General features: G+C 42.0%; 1 protein-coding gene across 3 annotated transcripts in view; it reads left to right on the forward strand.

The window, feature by feature from the left end:
- The window catches only part of DOCK5 (dedicator of cytokinesis 5), a 203,587-nt gene that overhangs the window by 99,863 nt on the left and 86,186 nt on the right, over positions 1-17,538 (forward strand). For all 3 annotated transcript variants that reach the window (XM_070607172.1, XM_070607174.1, XM_070607178.1), the window contains exons 11-16: positions 2,108-2,180; positions 5,853-5,995; positions 8,243-8,368; positions 14,320-14,444; positions 15,840-15,938; positions 17,252-17,324. In XM_070607172.1, the coding sequence (XP_070463273.1) occupies positions 2,108-2,180; positions 5,853-5,995; positions 8,243-8,368; positions 14,320-14,444; positions 15,840-15,938; positions 17,252-17,324 (639 nt within the window). The remainder of the gene's footprint in view (positions 1-2,107; positions 2,181-5,852; positions 5,996-8,242; positions 8,369-14,319; positions 14,445-15,839; positions 15,939-17,251; positions 17,325-17,538) is intronic.

Genomic DNA, 17,538 nt, shown 5'->3' on the forward strand with positions numbered 1-17,538 from the left:
AGGGAAGAAGGATGGAAGGAAAGAAGGGAAGGAGGCAGACCCAGAGACAGTGGGAGATGAGCGTTTGCTGCCTGGGGCCGCCAGTTAGCTTTTCTCAGGTTCTGTGTCCTCGCCCAGCCCCCACCTGCTTTGTTTCTGCCTCAGTGCCCAGCACCCTGTCTTGTACACAGCAGGCGCTCAGTAAGCCTTCCACTGGAATCCTCCCTGCCTGGGGCCGCGTATTGGTTTCAGTCAAATAAAATTCTCCCTGCAAAGTGGTTTGCTTATCCAGGAAACTTCCTCTTCAAAGGCAACATTGTGTTTATAACTGCTTTCAGAGAGGGTCCTTGGCTTAATTCAAACCCCACAACCTTCTAAGAGGCGCTGCATTTTCCTCTGTTGTTTGTTAAATTGAGGAACTATATTTTTGGTCTTACATTGATATTATGGGCACTAAGTGGTTTTGAAAGCCACCCATGAAATGTCATAATTCTGCTCCTGGAACGAGGCCCAGAAACTCCCTGTTATCAGGGTCGACCTTGTGGGTTCTGTGGGTAATGAGGCCGCCTCCGTGTCCCGTGAGACTGTGTACTGTGCCTCCCTTCAACACCCCGCGCTCCACCTGCCGCTCAAGGTCTGCCTGGCTCCGTCCCGAGGGGCCAGCGTGACTTCCTGATAGGGAATTACAACGGAATCTCAGAAAACGCAAGAGCCCTGGCCCAGGACTGTTTAGCCATCTATATGGCAATCTATTCATTGTCCCATAAAAGATATAAGGAATACGCAAGGTCATTGCTGTTCAAAAGGGGCCAAAGAGATTCAAGCATGAAGTTTGAGGGTTTTGTTGCTTTTCTATTTCAGGTGTGTGTGTGTGTGTGTGTGTGTGTGCATGTATGTGTGTTTCTGTGTTCAGGGCATTGAGCGTGGTGGGAAAGGGGAGGAAACTAATTTACTCTAGGCTTTGATGCCGAGCATTAGTAGAGCTTAGGGGTAACTAGATGATGGCACCTGCAAATGCACTGCCAATTTTGGGGGGTCAAATACAAATTTTGCAGTATTTTTTTGTACAGTGTTTGCAGGAGTCCATTAAGGGCTGACAGCAAATTGATGTCATGCCCTGCTTTCTACACTTCCTCTCACCAACATTGTTATCTCCCAGGCCTTATGTGCTGTGTTGTTGGGGTTACTTTGAGAAGGCATTTCCTTCCTTATCCTTAGTTTTTCGTATGAGAATTGTCTCCTATTTCAGTATTTCTTTTAATCTCCAAACAGGTTATTTGGGGACTGGATTGTTAGTGTGTATTTTATGGCGAGATTGTAATTTATTAATCAAAGGATCACCTCCTGCCATGGGCTCTGCCTCATTTTGGCAGCTGTAGAGTGGCCCCGTCATTACTTCTCTAGGCAGTAGGGCATAGTTAGGTTAAATGATTTGGCCCTGTGGTCACTATTGGGTTCATACCCTGGCTTCCACGTAAAAGTTCTGACCTAGGGCAAATTACCTATCTTTCCTGTGCTCAGTTTCCTCATCTCTTAAAGTAGAGCTAATAATAATATCTGTATAAATAAGATAACATATGCAATAGGCTTAGGACAGGGCTTTTTAAATTGCTCTTCTTGTACATAAAGGAGCAAATCACAATATGAGCTTCTAGTCTGTGCTGCTGGTGCCCTGGCCTCCTCGTTCACGTGGAAACCAGGTGAGATAATGTCAAATCAAAGAGACAGTTGGCCACTTCAGGTCTTGAGTTTCTCTCCCAAGTCTTTCCTTCTGTTGACACTCCTGCCAAAAATATGTGTTCTCTGTGTCTTTGAATGCAGGCTTACTGAAAAGTAATCCTGTCTCAAGTTTCTCAAGAATTTAGCAGCTCGGTCCTATAGAATTTTTTGAAAGGGTCTGCAGGGTTGATCTGAGAAAATCTGAGCCCTGCATGAGCTCCTCATGAATTGCTCTTCTGCTGGGCTGGGGACACTGGGGCTCATCGTTGGCAAAGAAATGAAAGAAGTGGCCCTGCTTGGTGTCTTTCTTCCTCCGGTGTTCTATGTTTGTGGGTCCTGTAATTTTCCATTGTAACTCGCTGAGGCCTGAAGCAATTAGTTTCTTTAATTAAGTTTCTCTCTTTCCTAGTGATGGACATTACTGATATCGTCCATGGGAAGGTAGATGACGAAGAGAAGCAGCATTTTATTCCCTTTCAGCAGTAAGTACTTTGGCATTTACCCCGGGTGACTTGGGACCTGGGTTAGCCCTTTGAATGTCTGTTAACATGGAACCAGCTGCCAGGAACCGTTTGCCCAGTTAGAGAAGGGAAGCTTCTTAGGCTGGAAGATGGTCAGATAGAAGCTGACAGAAGATGTTATTCAAAGTCCTTTATATTGGACTCCAATTTAAGAGGTGTCCGAACTTTCATGCCTCTCCGGAAATGACTGAAGGAATATAAGGGGAAAATCTGTATCTGCGCTGGAAGCCAGAGAATGGTGCCATTTAAGTGTCAGAAATGCCAACGTTTCTCTGTACTTTGTTGTAGGGAACAGGTATCATGGAGGACAAAGAATCACATAAGACGGCACAGGGCTTCTCAAGCTGTAACATGCATATGCGTCACCTGGGATCTTGTTAGAGTGCAAAATGTGATCCGGTGTGTCTGGAGTCTGCATCTAACAAGCTTCCGGGAGATGCTGAAGCTCCTGGTCTAGAGGCCACGCATTGAGAAGCAAGGGTTTAGGAGGTGCGAGAGTGAAGGGCTGACTAGTCTTTGTGTTCCTGCAAGCGGAGGGAAAGCCAGCCCGGGAGTGCGTGGGAGGATTCCTCGTAGAGCTCCACTAAGGCCCGCATACTGAATTGGAGCTGGAGCCCTTGGCGGGCCACTGGGGAGCTGCTGGCAAGCAAATCTCAATCCCCATCACTTGAAGAAGTATGCATGTGAACGTCAAGACTGGCTCTGGCAGTCATGCTCCGCTTACCCTGTGCAAGTGAGGCCAGGGATGTTGCTGGAACTGACTCCTAAGAGGGCAGTAGTGTCGGCGAGAGAAGGTGATTGTCTCAGCCAGCTTGTGGCCGCCACAGCAGATCAGTATGACAAACTGGGCATTCCGGAAACCAGACCAAGGATATTTGAGTTAATATATGATTTTATTAATAACAAATAATAAGATTATATTATTTAAAAAATTATTTAAAGTATATTAATAATAAATCAGAGGAGAAAGATAAACCATGCAAAAAAAATGTTTGAGAAAATTAGCTAACCATTGTAAGTTAGAACCTCCTCTCATAACTTACACCACTATAGATTCCAGATGCAACACAAGTGTAAGAGCCAAAATCTTCAAATACTACAAGAAAATGGAAGTTTTACATAATAGTGCCATGGAAAGCCTTTCTGGGTCAGACACCAAAGATTCGACTAAAAAAGAAAATTGATAGGTTTAACTGCACAAAAATTTTAAACAACTTATAAGTAGAAAAAATTTAGTAAAATATTTGCAATGCTTATGAAAAAGGGTAAGTATTCTTAATAAAGAAATAATAGAAGTTCATAAGGGCATAAAAAGGAAATATACACACACACAAAGAGTTGGCCTATAAATTCATTGAGAATCAATGAAATGCAAATTAAACAATGAAGTTTAGTTTTTGGCTTGACCAAGTTTTAAAAATATATACCTTATTCAGTCCTTCGTGTGTATAAAGAAACATACATTACCTATAGGAATATAAATTGTTACAATGCATTCAAAGCCTTAAAATTTTAATATTTCAAAGAATATACTCCATAATTAACAGTGATTATTTCTGTTAGTGTAACTATAGGTGATTTTGCCCCTCTTTTTGTTTAACTTTGTTTTCTATTTTTTATACAATAAATATGTATTATATATAATTTTATTTAAAATATAAAAATCCTTGTCTTTCAATTTAAAGTCCAACACCTTTGGACCAGTTTCTAAACATAACAGTTTTCCCCCTCATCCAAAGGTTGTTATTAGAAATTTTCTAAGGATGTGTTTATGTAGATCCTAACAACCATATCCTGACCCACCAAGAATATGACTAGATCAGTATTTTATGTAACATGCTAATATGAACTAGAAAGTAACTTTCAAATTTATGAATGCTGTTCCCAATATAAATATATACATATATTTAAAAATACATTAAATTTAATAAATATATTAAAGCATATTATAATTCTATACTAATATAATGTACTTATAATATAATTGTATTTATATTTTAATATAATTAATATATTAATGTATTACTACATTGAATCGAATATGTTTCTCATATACATATTAATAAATATTAAATACATAAATATATAGAATAAATATGAATATATATTTAAATAAATAATATAAATGTATTATATTTATGATAAATGTAAATAACTTTCATATCCATGAATGTTGTTCCTATTATACATACATATATTATAGATTATTATTATATATGTATTATGTGTATATGTGTATAATATATATGTATATACGTTATAGGAACAGCATTCATGAATGTGGAAGTTATATGAAATGGGATATGATATATATGTATATGTAAATAATAGGGGCAGCATTTACGGATATAGAGTTATTCTGCTCCGTATATAATATTTAATTAGATCCAGAATAGGAGCAGTGGTGTGGATATGGACGTTATCTCAAATGCGTTTCTGTGTATGTGTCCCCGCTCTGAGGCGGCCTCTTCCTTTGACTGTGTGTTCTCTGCTTGCTCTCTGAGCCGGCTCGCGCCCGGCAGCGTGTGGAAGCAATGAGCCCTGGGATTGTCTCCACCGGATCATAATACATGCTTTGAGTGTCTGAGGAGCCCAGCCCTAATTTGATTACCACTCACTGTGCAGCCAACAGCCACTGTGAAGTGTTCACAATGCAAATCGCAGCCTCTGGCATTTAAGTCCTAAGATTTGTGGCAAATGCTTTCATAACTTACCTCAAAAGATTTATAATGTATTGTTTTAGGAGAGTTTCATACGTGTTAGGAGAGTTTCATACGTGTATTCTGCTAGTCCATCTAAGAGAGTCATTTGCACATGGCAGCTCAGATCCTAGCGATCCCACTTTTCAGTAGCATGTTGCTGTATGTTTGCCCCTATTGTCAGGGTGCAGATCTGGACCCTACTTAGCAGGCCAGAGAACAAAACCTCCGCAGAGAAGACTGGAGACTATTGTGCTGCACCAGGCTGATGGGCAGTAACTGATGGCGCTTGTGCTGTCAATAGAATGGGGCTGTGTTTGGTCCTTTGATCACCCTGTAGGAGCCTCAGCCTGATGTGATCGTTCAAGTGACGCTTGCTGGCTGGTGCCCGTGCCGTTGCCTCCCTAAATATAGCTGGTCATCACATGAAAATCCAAGAGCACCTTCCAAAAGCCGCTGCATACATACAGCTCTTGTACACTGAGCTTTGGCAACAGATGGGGGCCTTCTCTGCATGTGATCCAGGCCCATCTCCTTATAGACAAGGAAACTGAGGCCCAGCGGGAGACTCTCGGAGCGCTCACTGTCAAGGAGAACTGGAACTGGAGGCCACATCTCCTGCCCCTTCCCGGTCCTTCACTTCCGTTATAGCAGCCTCTCCCACCTCGTAAAGAGCATCAGCATTGCCTCTGATTTTAGTTGTTAACATTTGGCATCAGTTTTGTTTGTTCTTGGGTTTTTTTTTCATCTTTGCCCCAAGTCATTTCCAAGATAGGCACCCAATGGAAAAATAAAGGAAAGATGGGAAGAGTCCCCTAGTTAGGTGTGTTCAGTGTTTATATTTCCAAATTATTCCCATAAGACCCACCACTCTCTGAGGCTGTGCTACAGAGACTTCCTCTTTTTTCCTTACCTCTGTTTCTGACTTTCCCAGAATTGCGATGGAAACCTATATCCGGCAGAGACAGCTAATCATGTCGCCCCTGATAACATCCAATGTGATTGGGGAGAATGAGCCGCTCACATCAGTCTTGAATAAAGTGATAGCAGCGAAGGAAGTGAATCACAAAGGACAAGGTACACAGCCCTGTGCGCTAAGCTGGGAGGGGCCTTTGGCGGGGTGGCGGTGCAGTCACAGCTGAGTCCTTGGACTCCTGCCCTTTCCTTATCTTCCTCTGATACAAAACAGACCCTGCTGGGCCTACCCACCTCAGCTTCCTACTGAAGACGTTTAATACTGAAAATCGCCCAGAATGCGCCCGGCACTGAGCTGGATCACAGCTGTATTTTGTAAATCCTGTGGAACAAATTTTTAATTCCATGAGCCTTTCCTCAGTTTTGTCTCTACAATCTCAGTGCTGACTCTAGGTAAATGCACAAAGAAAAAGAGATTTGGGGATAATTGTGTTCCATCCAATAGGATATGTTTATCCTATTACATTTCCTAAAATTGAGAGGAAGGAGACCAAAGTAATACAAATGAATATGTATTAATATAAAATAATGGGCCATCTAGCAAAACATTTTTAGTTGTTTTTGGTACCTCCATATCATTCTGTTGACATAGTTTTAAGTAAGAAAAATTTTACTTATTGAAACTGAATTTTAAATTCAATTAATAGGGAAAAATAGTTAAAACTTTAAAGTTCAAATACCAAGATGGTGAAGATTTTTGGATAGCACTAAAGATTGAGTTACTTTTTTTCACCAACTTTGTAACTGCCTTCCAAAGTGGAGGCAATCAGGAAACACGTTATTTTCAGTGTATTTCGAGTTTCCCGTGTACTCACATTACCCTGAGTAGGAAAGACACGTGAGGAGTCATTGAAGAATCTGGAAACAAATAACTAAAGATATTTCGGTTGTTGTGGAACTCCTAGCCTAAGGATATAATTTATTAAAGTGGAAAATCCTTACACTGGATTGTTCTGTGTGTATAATTTCTTTTTTTTTTAACAAAAGTCAAAAAATATTTCCTCTCTTGCTGCTCAACAAAACAAGTGCTTTTCAAATGTTTTTATGCTCATCACAAATATTCCTTGTGGTTGCATAATATTCCATGGCTTGGATTTAAGAAAATTAAATCTCCCTGGGTAAACACTTAAGTGTTTTCTACTTTGTCACAACTATAAATTTAAATAACTCTGCTGTGACTACCATTATACATGAGCTTTTTCCACGTTTAAGACTACTTCCTCAAGAAAATTCCCAGAAGTTGGATTTCTGAATCAAAGGATGGGAACAAGCTTAAACCCGGAGAGACACATATTGCCAGATTGCTTTCCATAGATTTCTACCTGAGGGCGCTAATCACCGTCTTACCAGCTTTGCAAACTGATATTTAAAAAGCTTTACCTATTTGAAAGGTAGAAAGTGGACTTCCATAGTTCTCTTGCATTTAAAAAACTACTCAAGGGTGAATTATCTAGACTTCATATGTATTTATGAGTTTTCTAAAGTGTTCCTTTTCAGTTTTTATGAGCTCTCTATATAATGAATATGTCGTCTTATTTAGGACACATTTTTTAATTTTTGGTTTTTCCAAATATTTGTAAACTTCTTGTATGTCCTTGTGAATTCTCTTTTTGTGTCCTATTTATTTGTGAGATCTTAATGTTTTTCCTTTAATAAGTATAAATTCATAACTTATGTCACCATTTTGCAGTATGTCTTACTTTTTATGAAGTCAAAACTTTCAGTTTATGTGTAGATAATTCTTTTGTGATTTCTTCATTTATTCTCTACTTAGAAAAATGATTCAATCGCAAAGATTTAATAACTATACACTTGTTTTTTCTTTTAATTTCCTTTTTTCTATTTACTTATTATATTAGAAATTTATTTTAATGAAAATGTGAGGTGATAAATTAGACTGATCTGTTCTAAGTAGCAAGAAAATTATCCCGGCACATTTATGAAATTATAGTTTCTTTTTTCATGATTTGTAATGACTCTTTTGCTATATCTAAAATTGCTATATATTATAGTACTTAATCTCATTGTTTCCATTGATTTATATATCTTTTCTGTCACTAATATCACACATTACTATAGCTTTACAGCATTTTGATGTCTGATAGGGGCTATCTTTACCCTTTTTTTCCCCCAAAGTAAACATCTGTTCATATCTTTGTCAAATTCTCCATGAAGTCCTGCTGTGATTTTGATGGGAGTGTCATTAAAATTTTAAGTTAACTGAGGGAGAATTTACATCTTTATAATGAGGTATATCAATACATGTATATTTTTTTCTCAACATTTGTTTATGTGTTTATTATATAGATCATACAGAGAACTAAAAGTTTATCTTTTCTTTCTTTAAAGGACTTTGGGTGTCCTTGAAGCTATTGCCAGGTGATCTCACGCAAGTTCAGAAGACTTTTTCACACTTGGTGGATAGATCGACAGCAATCGCCCGAAAAATGGGCTTTCCTGAAATAATACTTCCAGGTAAACACCCTGCTTGATTCCCCCATTCTGCTTGCTCCAGGACCTCCTTCCGTGCAGCACAGTCGAAGCAACAGGGATCTGTAAGATTCAGTATCTGCATTCTGTGGTGCCTGGACAGTGGGACATACAGACAGGGTTGCACTCCCCAGTGCGCAAGCCCAGGGTCCTGCTTTCACCGTGACTCAGAATTTTCTGTTCTCTCTCTCTTCCTTCGTGTTCCATATAAGCCCCTCTGACATCCTTCCCCAGACCACCCATTAAGTAGAGCTAATGAGAGCACAGGTTCTCTGCGCGTTTTCTCCTGGCATCACCAGTGTCGTGGGCTACTGGCAGGAAACCCCAGTGAAATGTCTGCTCAGCTCGGTCTCTGCTGAGTTCCCTGCTCCATTTGTTTAAGCTCCAGCTGTCTTCTTGGCTCTCCCTGTACTTGTGACAAGAAAGTAAACATTCTGCAGGTTCTTACTTTAGTTTCATCTTTTTTGCCACCGTGTGTTGGTGATCTGCATTCTCTTGAACTCACTGATTTAACCCATTTAATTTCTTAATCTTTACAGTAGTAAAAGGAAATCATTTCCTCAAGGAACTTTATATAATATAATATATAATATTATATAAATAATAAAATATGAATATATATTATATAGATAGGTAGATTTTACACATTCATATAAAATCTTTGGCCTATTGAAAAAATTCTAGAAAACCAAACTGTTATTTATTGCTTAAAAATTTAGGTTCTTTTAAAGTAATATGAGATCTTATTCTTCCTTTGGGAGATTGAGGAGCAATAATAATTTATTGCTGGACACATTGTCTGCACATAGTGGGTATTAAAAGAATATTTGTAGGATGAATGAATAAAAGAGCTATGAAATGGAAATTACCTTTTTCTTCTTATTTCTTCCCTTCCAGAGCCGTTCACCCTAATACATATTCATCAACATTCTGGGAAAATGTTTTTCTTCTTGTTTAAAAAAATAAGTCTCGGTGTTATATGTCAATTAAAAAAATATATTGGTAATATTCCCATAACCGAAGGCACTCTTATTGCTACAGCAAGACGGAATACTGAAAAATAATACAGAGAAATTTATTTTATCTTTGAAATCTGGCTGGAAAGACCCTTTGTGATCCATAGGATTGGTTTGTACATGGCCAGGGCCGTGATGGACTTTAAAAATCATCTATGAGGCTGGCCCCGTGGTCGAGCGGATGGGTTCACACGCTTCCCTTTGGTGGGCCAGGGTCTCACTGGTTCGGATTCTGGGCGTGGACCTAGCACTGCTCATCAAGCCATGCTGAGGCGGCGTCCCACATGCCATGACTAGAAGGACCCACAACTAAAATATACAGTCATGCACCAGGGGGCTTTGGGGAGAAGAAGGAAAAATAAAATGTTAAAAAAAATCATCTAGGATGATGATTCCCAAATGCTAGTCTTAGATCCGCTAATCAGGATCACCTGGGAAACATTACAATACAGATTCCCAGATTCTTCCAGAGACTCTGAGTGTGTAAGACCAGGGCTTCCCAGGTGATTCTGGTGGTCGACCAGGTTTGAGAGATAGAGGCCTAGACCAAGTGCCTTACCGTGTAGCTCCTTCTCATGGCCATTTGAGCAGGCCCAGATACGTCTTAAACTCTGCCCTCCACCCCAGGTTCCTCCCTGGCTAAGGCGCTCTTGCTTTCTGCCTCATCTGCACAGCCACATTCTTGAAAGTGGTTATGTACTCTCTATCTCTGTGTTTGCACCCGCCAGTCACCCTCTATCCTGTCCAGAATGGCTGTCATTAGAGTCACCAAAGACTGCAGTGTCCCTAAGTCCAACGGCTACTTTTTAGCCTAATGATCCTCTCTGGTCCCTCGGCAGCATGTGACACTGTTGATCACTCCCTGCTTGAAATAGTCCCGCCTCATTGTCCGTGACCCCACACTCTTCTCTTTTTCTCCATTCCCCTGCGGCCTCTCCCAGGACTCCTTTGCCACCTTATCTCCTCCCTCACCTTTAAATGCTGGAGTGCCTCACTATGTGGCCCTTATGCCCTTAGCTAGCTAGAGCTGCCGTCACAGAATACAACAGACTGGCTGGCTGAACAACAGAAGTTAATTTTCTCAGTCTGGAGGCTGGAAGGCCAAGGTCAAGGGGCTGCAGGGTTGGTTTCCTGAGGCCTCTCTCCTTGGCTTCTCGCTGTGTCCTCACGTGTCACCCCCTCGGTCTGCATGTTGCCTGTGTCCCGATCTCTCCTTACAAGCACACCAGTTCTATTGGATTGGGGCTCACCCTATGACCTCATTTTACCTTAATCATGTCTGTAAAGGGCCCGTCTCCAAATACAGCCACATTCTGCGGAGCTGGGGGTGAGGGCTTCAACACAGGAATTCAGCGGGGACACAGTTCAGTCCAGAGCAGGTCCCCTTTCCTCCTCAGCAATAGCCATTCTTTTGGCTTCTCTTTGTTAGTTGCCTCCAAATCCATATCCCCCACCCCAAGATGCCTCCTTTGAACTCATTCCCATGGGTCCAACTACTTCCTGCCTCGGCAGTTTAGTGGGTGCTGTTCCCACCCCTGCCTGGATCTCTCTCCCCTCTTTACTTGGTTAATTCTTACTCAGAACCCCGTTTGGAACTCCTAACTGTGCATCTAGACAGGCTCTTCTGTTGTGTTTTATCTAAGAGGTGGCATCCCTTCCGTCAAGGTGCACAGACAAGAAGCCTCAAAGTCACCTTGACACCTCCCTTTCCTTTACACCTTACACCTGCCAGTCTTACCTTTGGAAGGACTCTCAAATCCATCCCCTTCTCTCCCTCTCCATTGCCGCTACCCGAGTGGTCGCCTCGGTCATCAGTTCCCTGGACACCCGCCATGGCTTCCCAGCTGGTTTCCCTGTTGCTGCTCCTTCCTGCCTCGTACCCTTTCTCCACGCTGTGGCGGGAATGAGCTTGATGAGAGCCCACCTGGTCTCCTCCCACTCCTTCCCTGCGGAAAGCGTTTCCGTGACCTCTGCTTACACTCTGGAGGAAGATACAGGTGCTCTTAAACTTGTTTTTTTTAAGATTGGCACCTGAGCTGGCATCTGTTGCCAGTCTTTTTTTTATTTTTTATTTTTCTTCTTTTCCTTCTCCCCACAGCCCCCCGGTACATAGTTATAGATTCTAGTTGCGAGAGCCTCTGGTTGTGGCGTGTGGGATGCTGCCTCAGCATGGTCTGATGAGTGGTACCGTGTCTGCACCCAGGATCCAAACTGGCAAAACCCTGGGCCGCCGAAGCAGAGTGCGTGAACTTAACCCTCAGCCACAGGCCAGCCCCGGAAGATATAGATTTTTAACGTGGCCTGCAAGCCTCAGGGAGACTTGACTTTTGTCTGTCTCTGTAGCCTGGTCTCACACCAGATCCCCCATCACTGTAAAGACTTCAGTCCTCTGTCTACTACCTTTGGGCCTTTGCACATGCTGCTCTCTCTTCTTACTCTCACCCCTCCAATATCAGCTCAAAGGAAACATTCTCACCCCTCCAGACAAGGTTGGGACTTAGTGTTACGCTTTCACAGAGCCTGGCCTTTTCCTTCATTTTTGATGATGTGTTTCATCATGTGATTGTCTGATAATGCTTCTCTCCCCAACCAGACTGTAAGCTATGTGAGAGTGAGGTTGGTGCATGCCTCACCACTGTCTCCCAAATACCTAGCGCAGTGCTTGGTACAGAGTAGGTACTCAATCAGCTTGTTATTTTATTTATTTATTTATTTATTTTTACTTTTTATTTTTTTGAGGAATATCAGCCCTGAGCTAACATCTGCCCCCAATCCTCCTCTTTTTGCTGAGGAAGACTGGCCCTGAGCCAACGTCCGTGCCCATCTTCCTCTACTTTATATGTTGGATGCCTACCACAGCATGGCTTGCCAAGCAGTGCCATGTCTGCACCAGGGATCCGAACTGGCGAACCCTGGGCCACCAAAGTGGAACGTGCACACTTAACCACTGCACCTCCCGGCCTGCCCCTCATTCAGCTTTTTAAATGAGTAAATGAATATTATCTCATCTGATTGTACCATAATTTATTCAACCAACTGTCTGTGGTTGGAAATTGAGGAGGTTTCCAAGTTTTTGCTTTCATAAACCACACCACAATGAATATTTTTAGAGATAAGTCATTTCTCACTTTATTATTTTTTTTTTTTTAGGAAGATTAGCCCTGAGCTAACATCTGGTGCCAATCCTCCTCTTTTTGCTGAGGAAGACTGGCCCTGAGCTAACATCTGTGCCCACCTTTCTCTACTTTGTATGTAGGATGCCTACCACAGCATGGTTTGACAAGTGGTGCGCAGGTCCACGCCGGGCATCTGAACCAGCAAACCCCGGCCCGCCAAAGCGGAATGTGCAAACTTAGCCGTGCACCACCGGGCCGGCCCCTCATCGCTTGCATTTTTAATACTTGGGGACAAATATTAGCAGTGAAATTGGTGTGTCAATTAAGGCTTTTTGACACAAATTGTTAACTTCTCCACTGATGAAGATTAAGATTTCAAACTGCGATATACGAATAAGCCCCTTTTCCTTCACACCTCATCAACTATGAGCAGTATCTTAATTGTTTTTCTAAGTGGATAAGTGATGGAAATAAGTTTTCTACGTGTGTATCCTGATTTTCTTAGAGTGCTGTCAGGTTTTATTTTTTACATTTGGAGGCAATTTAATATACTACAGATTTTTGATTCATTTTTACAATACGGAGTCTTCCCATCCAGGAACTTGGTATGCCTTTCATTCATTACAGGTTTTGTTTATGTATTTCAATGATATTTAAAAATTTTCTTCACTATGGGGGCTACACACTTTGAAGTTAATTAATTTTTAAAATTTTGTGCTGGTTAACCAAAAATATGGTAAGCAGGAATTATTCTGATGGCGGTAAAAACAATTAAGCTGATTTAAATAAACACAAAGTATTTTGCAGACTTTCATGAAGTGTCTACCTCATCAAGTTCTTATATGGATTGAATACATTATTGCATATGAGACACTTTGAGTAGTGCCCAGCACATAGTGAGCACTGAGTAAACATTAGCCTTCATTATTTTTCAGATGTGTTAAAATATCACACTCTCCAAGGCATTATTGAAAAAAAAATCTGCCACTGAAACCTAGTAAAATATATTTTGTACTTATTATTAGACAGCAATTATTTTAAAGATTTTATTTTTTCCTTTTTCTTCCCAAAGCCCCCTGGTACATAGTTGTATATCTTAGTTGCAGGTCCTTCTAGTTGTGGCATGTGGGACGCCGCCTCAGCATGGCTTGATGAGCAGTGCCATGTCCGCGCCCAGGATTCGAACTGGCGAAACCCTGGGCCACCACAGTGGAGCGCTTGAACTTAACCACTCAGTCACAGGGCCAGCCCCTAGACAGCAATTATTAATAAATAGAATAAAGGATTACTATTGGAAAGAGTTCGTTAGGGGCTGGCCCGGTGATCCAGCGGTTAAGTTCACACGTTCCGCTTCTCAGCGGCCCAGGGTTTGCCAGTTAGGATCCCAGGTGTGGTCATGGCACCACTTGGCAAGCCATCCTGTGACAGGCATCCCACATATAAAGTAGAGGAAGGTGGGCACAGATGTTAGCTCAGGGCCAGTCTTCCTCAGCAAAAAGAGGGGGATTGGCAGCAGATGTTAGCTCAGGGCTAATCTTCCTCAAAAAATAAGTAAATAAGTAAAAGGTTTAAAAAAAGAGAGTTCATTAAAGAAAACTACACTTCAAAGACACGTTGGTATGTATGGAAAGGTAGAATGAGCTAAGCTAAAGGGAACAACATATTTAAAAACTTCTGCTATATGAATAGTTGATTATAAAGTCAGAGCATTTCATATTTTACTTAGAATTTACATGTTATTACATCCTGAAAATTAAAAATTACTTTTCTCAGCACACTCACAGGATGGGTTGTCATGTTGCAGGAGATGTTCGGAATGATATTTATGTCACCCTCATCCATGGGGAGTTTGACAAAGGGAAAAAGAAGACGCCGAAGAACGTGGAGGTGACCATGTCTGTGTATGACGAGGAGGGCAAGCTCTTGGAGGTACGCGGCATTGCCCAGAAGTGCTGCTGCTGTCACACCCTTCTCTACAATAATGAGGGGCTCTGGGCCTGATGTTAGTTCTTCACATTAGGATGCGTTTGGTTTTTTATTTATTTTTTAATTTTTTTTGAGAGATTGGCACCTGAGCTAACAACTGTTGCCAATCTTTTTTTTTTTTTTTCCCTGCTTTATCTCCCCCAATCCCCCTGGCACATAGTTGTATATCTTAGTTGCAGGTCCTTCTACTTGTAGCATGTGGGATGCCTCCTCAGCATGGCCTGACAAGTGGTGCCATGTCCGCGCCCAGGATCTGAACCTGCAAAACCCTGGGCCGCTACAGTGGAGTGCGTGAACTTAACTGTTTGCCCACGGGGCTGGCCCCAGGATGCATTTTGGTTTTTCATGAGGAAAAAATATGAAATCTGTTAAATTTGTGGTTAGCAATTACCAGTTTTACTAATAAACCCAGTTGGACCCTTATTTTCATTATTTCTCCTGTGCTAAGAAATATCTCAAGCCACTAGTGACTTTATGTGTAAGCATCTGATGCAGAGGTTCTTTATCATTTTCAAATTATTAGCCACTTTCAAGCCCATTCAGTTCCTCTGGGGCTCGAGCGAAGTGGCCCTCGTGCCCAGAAAGCATTGAAAGGCACATTTCCTCCACCTGGGTGAGCAGAACCAAAGGAGCTGCCCGCTGGAGAGCTGTTAAACCGGAAGGGCTCTTGGTTGGAGGTCAACGGCTGTGCTCTTGAGTTGTAATAATCGGGAAACAGCAGCTCCAAACTGATGAGCTGTTTTCTCAGGGACACGCAGGAGTCAGTGATGGAGCTAGGACTGGATCCCCGTATGCTGCTTCCGGCCCAGAGTTCCTCCAACTGCAATGAGTGCTGATTGTGGCATTGAAGAGAAGGCTGGGCAGGGGGTGTTCCAGGAGGCTCCCATTGTGTCAGACTCACTGATTCCACAGCAGGCGACCGTGGCCACAGCTCGGCTGAGACAGGAGGGAGAAATCATTTTCCTCCCACAGCGGTGTGTCTGCACACGCGCCGTGGCTCCCAGTCACCCACACTAGGCCTCTGTTCCCTGAGAGAGCAAAGAAGACGAGACTGTAAGGCTGAGGCTGTAAGCGAGGAAAGAGGTTACAGCAAAGAGGAGAGTTGGGACGGTGCCGGGTCCCTGAGCGACCGCCACGTTTATACGCTAGACCTTCAAAGAAAGTGGTGGAAACTCAATCCTACTCTTCTGTTCAGCCCCCCACTGTAACCGGCTTATATGTGCCAGCGTAAGGCACGCTGGGCGTGTGGAGGGCCGAGGGCTCGCGCAGGGTGCGTGGAGACCCTTTGATTTTTCTAGATAAAATTATCACCCCCTGATTTTTTCTTTCCCTCCGAAGAAAGCCGTTCATCCAGGTGCCGGCTACGAAGGCGTCTCAGAGTACAAGTCCGTCGTCTATTACCAGGTCAAGCAGCCCTGCTGGTACGAGACAGTCAAGGTGAGGATGCCCAGCCGGGGGCCTCTGTGCTCTGGCAGACCTCGTGTAGGCTCCTTTCCTCTTTTTACCCACAGATCATCCTACTTTGTCCTGAAGTTTTAGGTGGGTTGTCTGTGGTGTGCAATAAGAAATTAATTGATAGTTATAATTCTGTATAAGTGCACTTATCTTTGATAAACTCAGAATTCGTAAATAACATTCTCATTCATGAATGTGTAGAAATTTGAATGGAGAAACTTACGATTGTCATGATGCAGTGGGCTGCCAAGATGGTCCAAACCCAAGTGGAAGTGTCCACACTCCTGAGCAGTTGCTTAATGTTGTTTTCTTCTTGGCCTCTCGCCAAGTTTTCTGGGCCTCTTTTCAATTTAAATATGTGTATTACAAATTCCAAAGTCAGCTCCGTCCTCTCGCTCGAGCCTCGCAGCGCTGCTCCTCAGTCAGCTGTTGCCCTGCCCCTTTCCCCTTAGCTGACTGAGACTCGGAGAAAGGAAGTGACTTCCCAGGATCCTCAGCTGCTCAGTGTCAGAGCCTAAACTGGAGCCCGCTTCTTCTGAATCCCGGGCCCCATCAGCTCTTTCCAATTGTCAAAGTCTTATGAGTCTCCATAGAAAACTCAAAGAAAAAAAGTGGCACTAGTATCTCCATTCAGAAGTAACTATTTTCCATGATTTTGTATGCTTCCTATGTTTGGAATTATCTGTTTATACAAATTGATATTGTGCTTTTTAAAACTACTTATCTCGAGGCATTATAAGTTCTTCAGAAATGTAATTTTAGATACTTGCATAATATTCCATTAGTCATGCCATAATTTAACTATTTGCGACAAATTCTCTGCTCTTTTCATACCCCCATGCGTCTGTATTCCTAGTCGCTGCTCTATATATAAGCAGCAGAAACCGTCCCTGTCCCCAGAATTTTATCTTTTCCATCTATTATAGACCCTAATTATTATCATATCAGGATCCGCCTTGCAGTCTGAAAGGTCCTATGTAGAACTCAAAGTCTTGATCTTTTCCCTCTGGAGTATTTCTTGTTTCATACTTGAGAAAATGTAGTATCTCCATTCTCAGAATCTATGATAAACAGCAAAGATGATCTTCTCCTGAGATGCTTTCGATTTGAAAATAACTAAATCTCCTTTGATTGAAACCTTATACCATATTTCACTTCTGTAGAAATTAGTGCTGTGATAAGACACTAAAAATGAGCCTAATTCTGTAAAATGTGCTATGGGTACAAAGTACTGCATGTATGTATGTGTGTATGTATGTACGTGTGTATATATACAATTCCTTATTATTATGCAGGTGTCCATTGCTATAGAAGAGGTTACTCGCTGCCACATAAGATTTACCTTCCGCCACAGGTCATCTCAGGAATGTGAGTATTAGGAGGTCTGTGACCTCTTTCCGTAAGACACCTATTCAGTCTTGCTTGACAATGTGGAGAACAAGATACTTGGCATCTTTATTTCAGAATTCAGTGCTGCTAAGGAAATCTGAAACATGAGGTTTTCTGGGCTTCCAAGATCTATGTTATTGTTCTGCATCACAATTTCCCCAAAATGTGTTCTGTGGATACTGAAGTTCTGTAC

This window comes from Equus przewalskii, chromosome 2 (assembly GCF_037783145.1).
Source record: "Equus przewalskii isolate Varuska chromosome 2, EquPr2, whole genome shotgun sequence".
In the NCBI taxonomy this organism is placed as follows: Eukaryota; Metazoa; Chordata; class Mammalia; order Perissodactyla; family Equidae; genus Equus; species Equus przewalskii.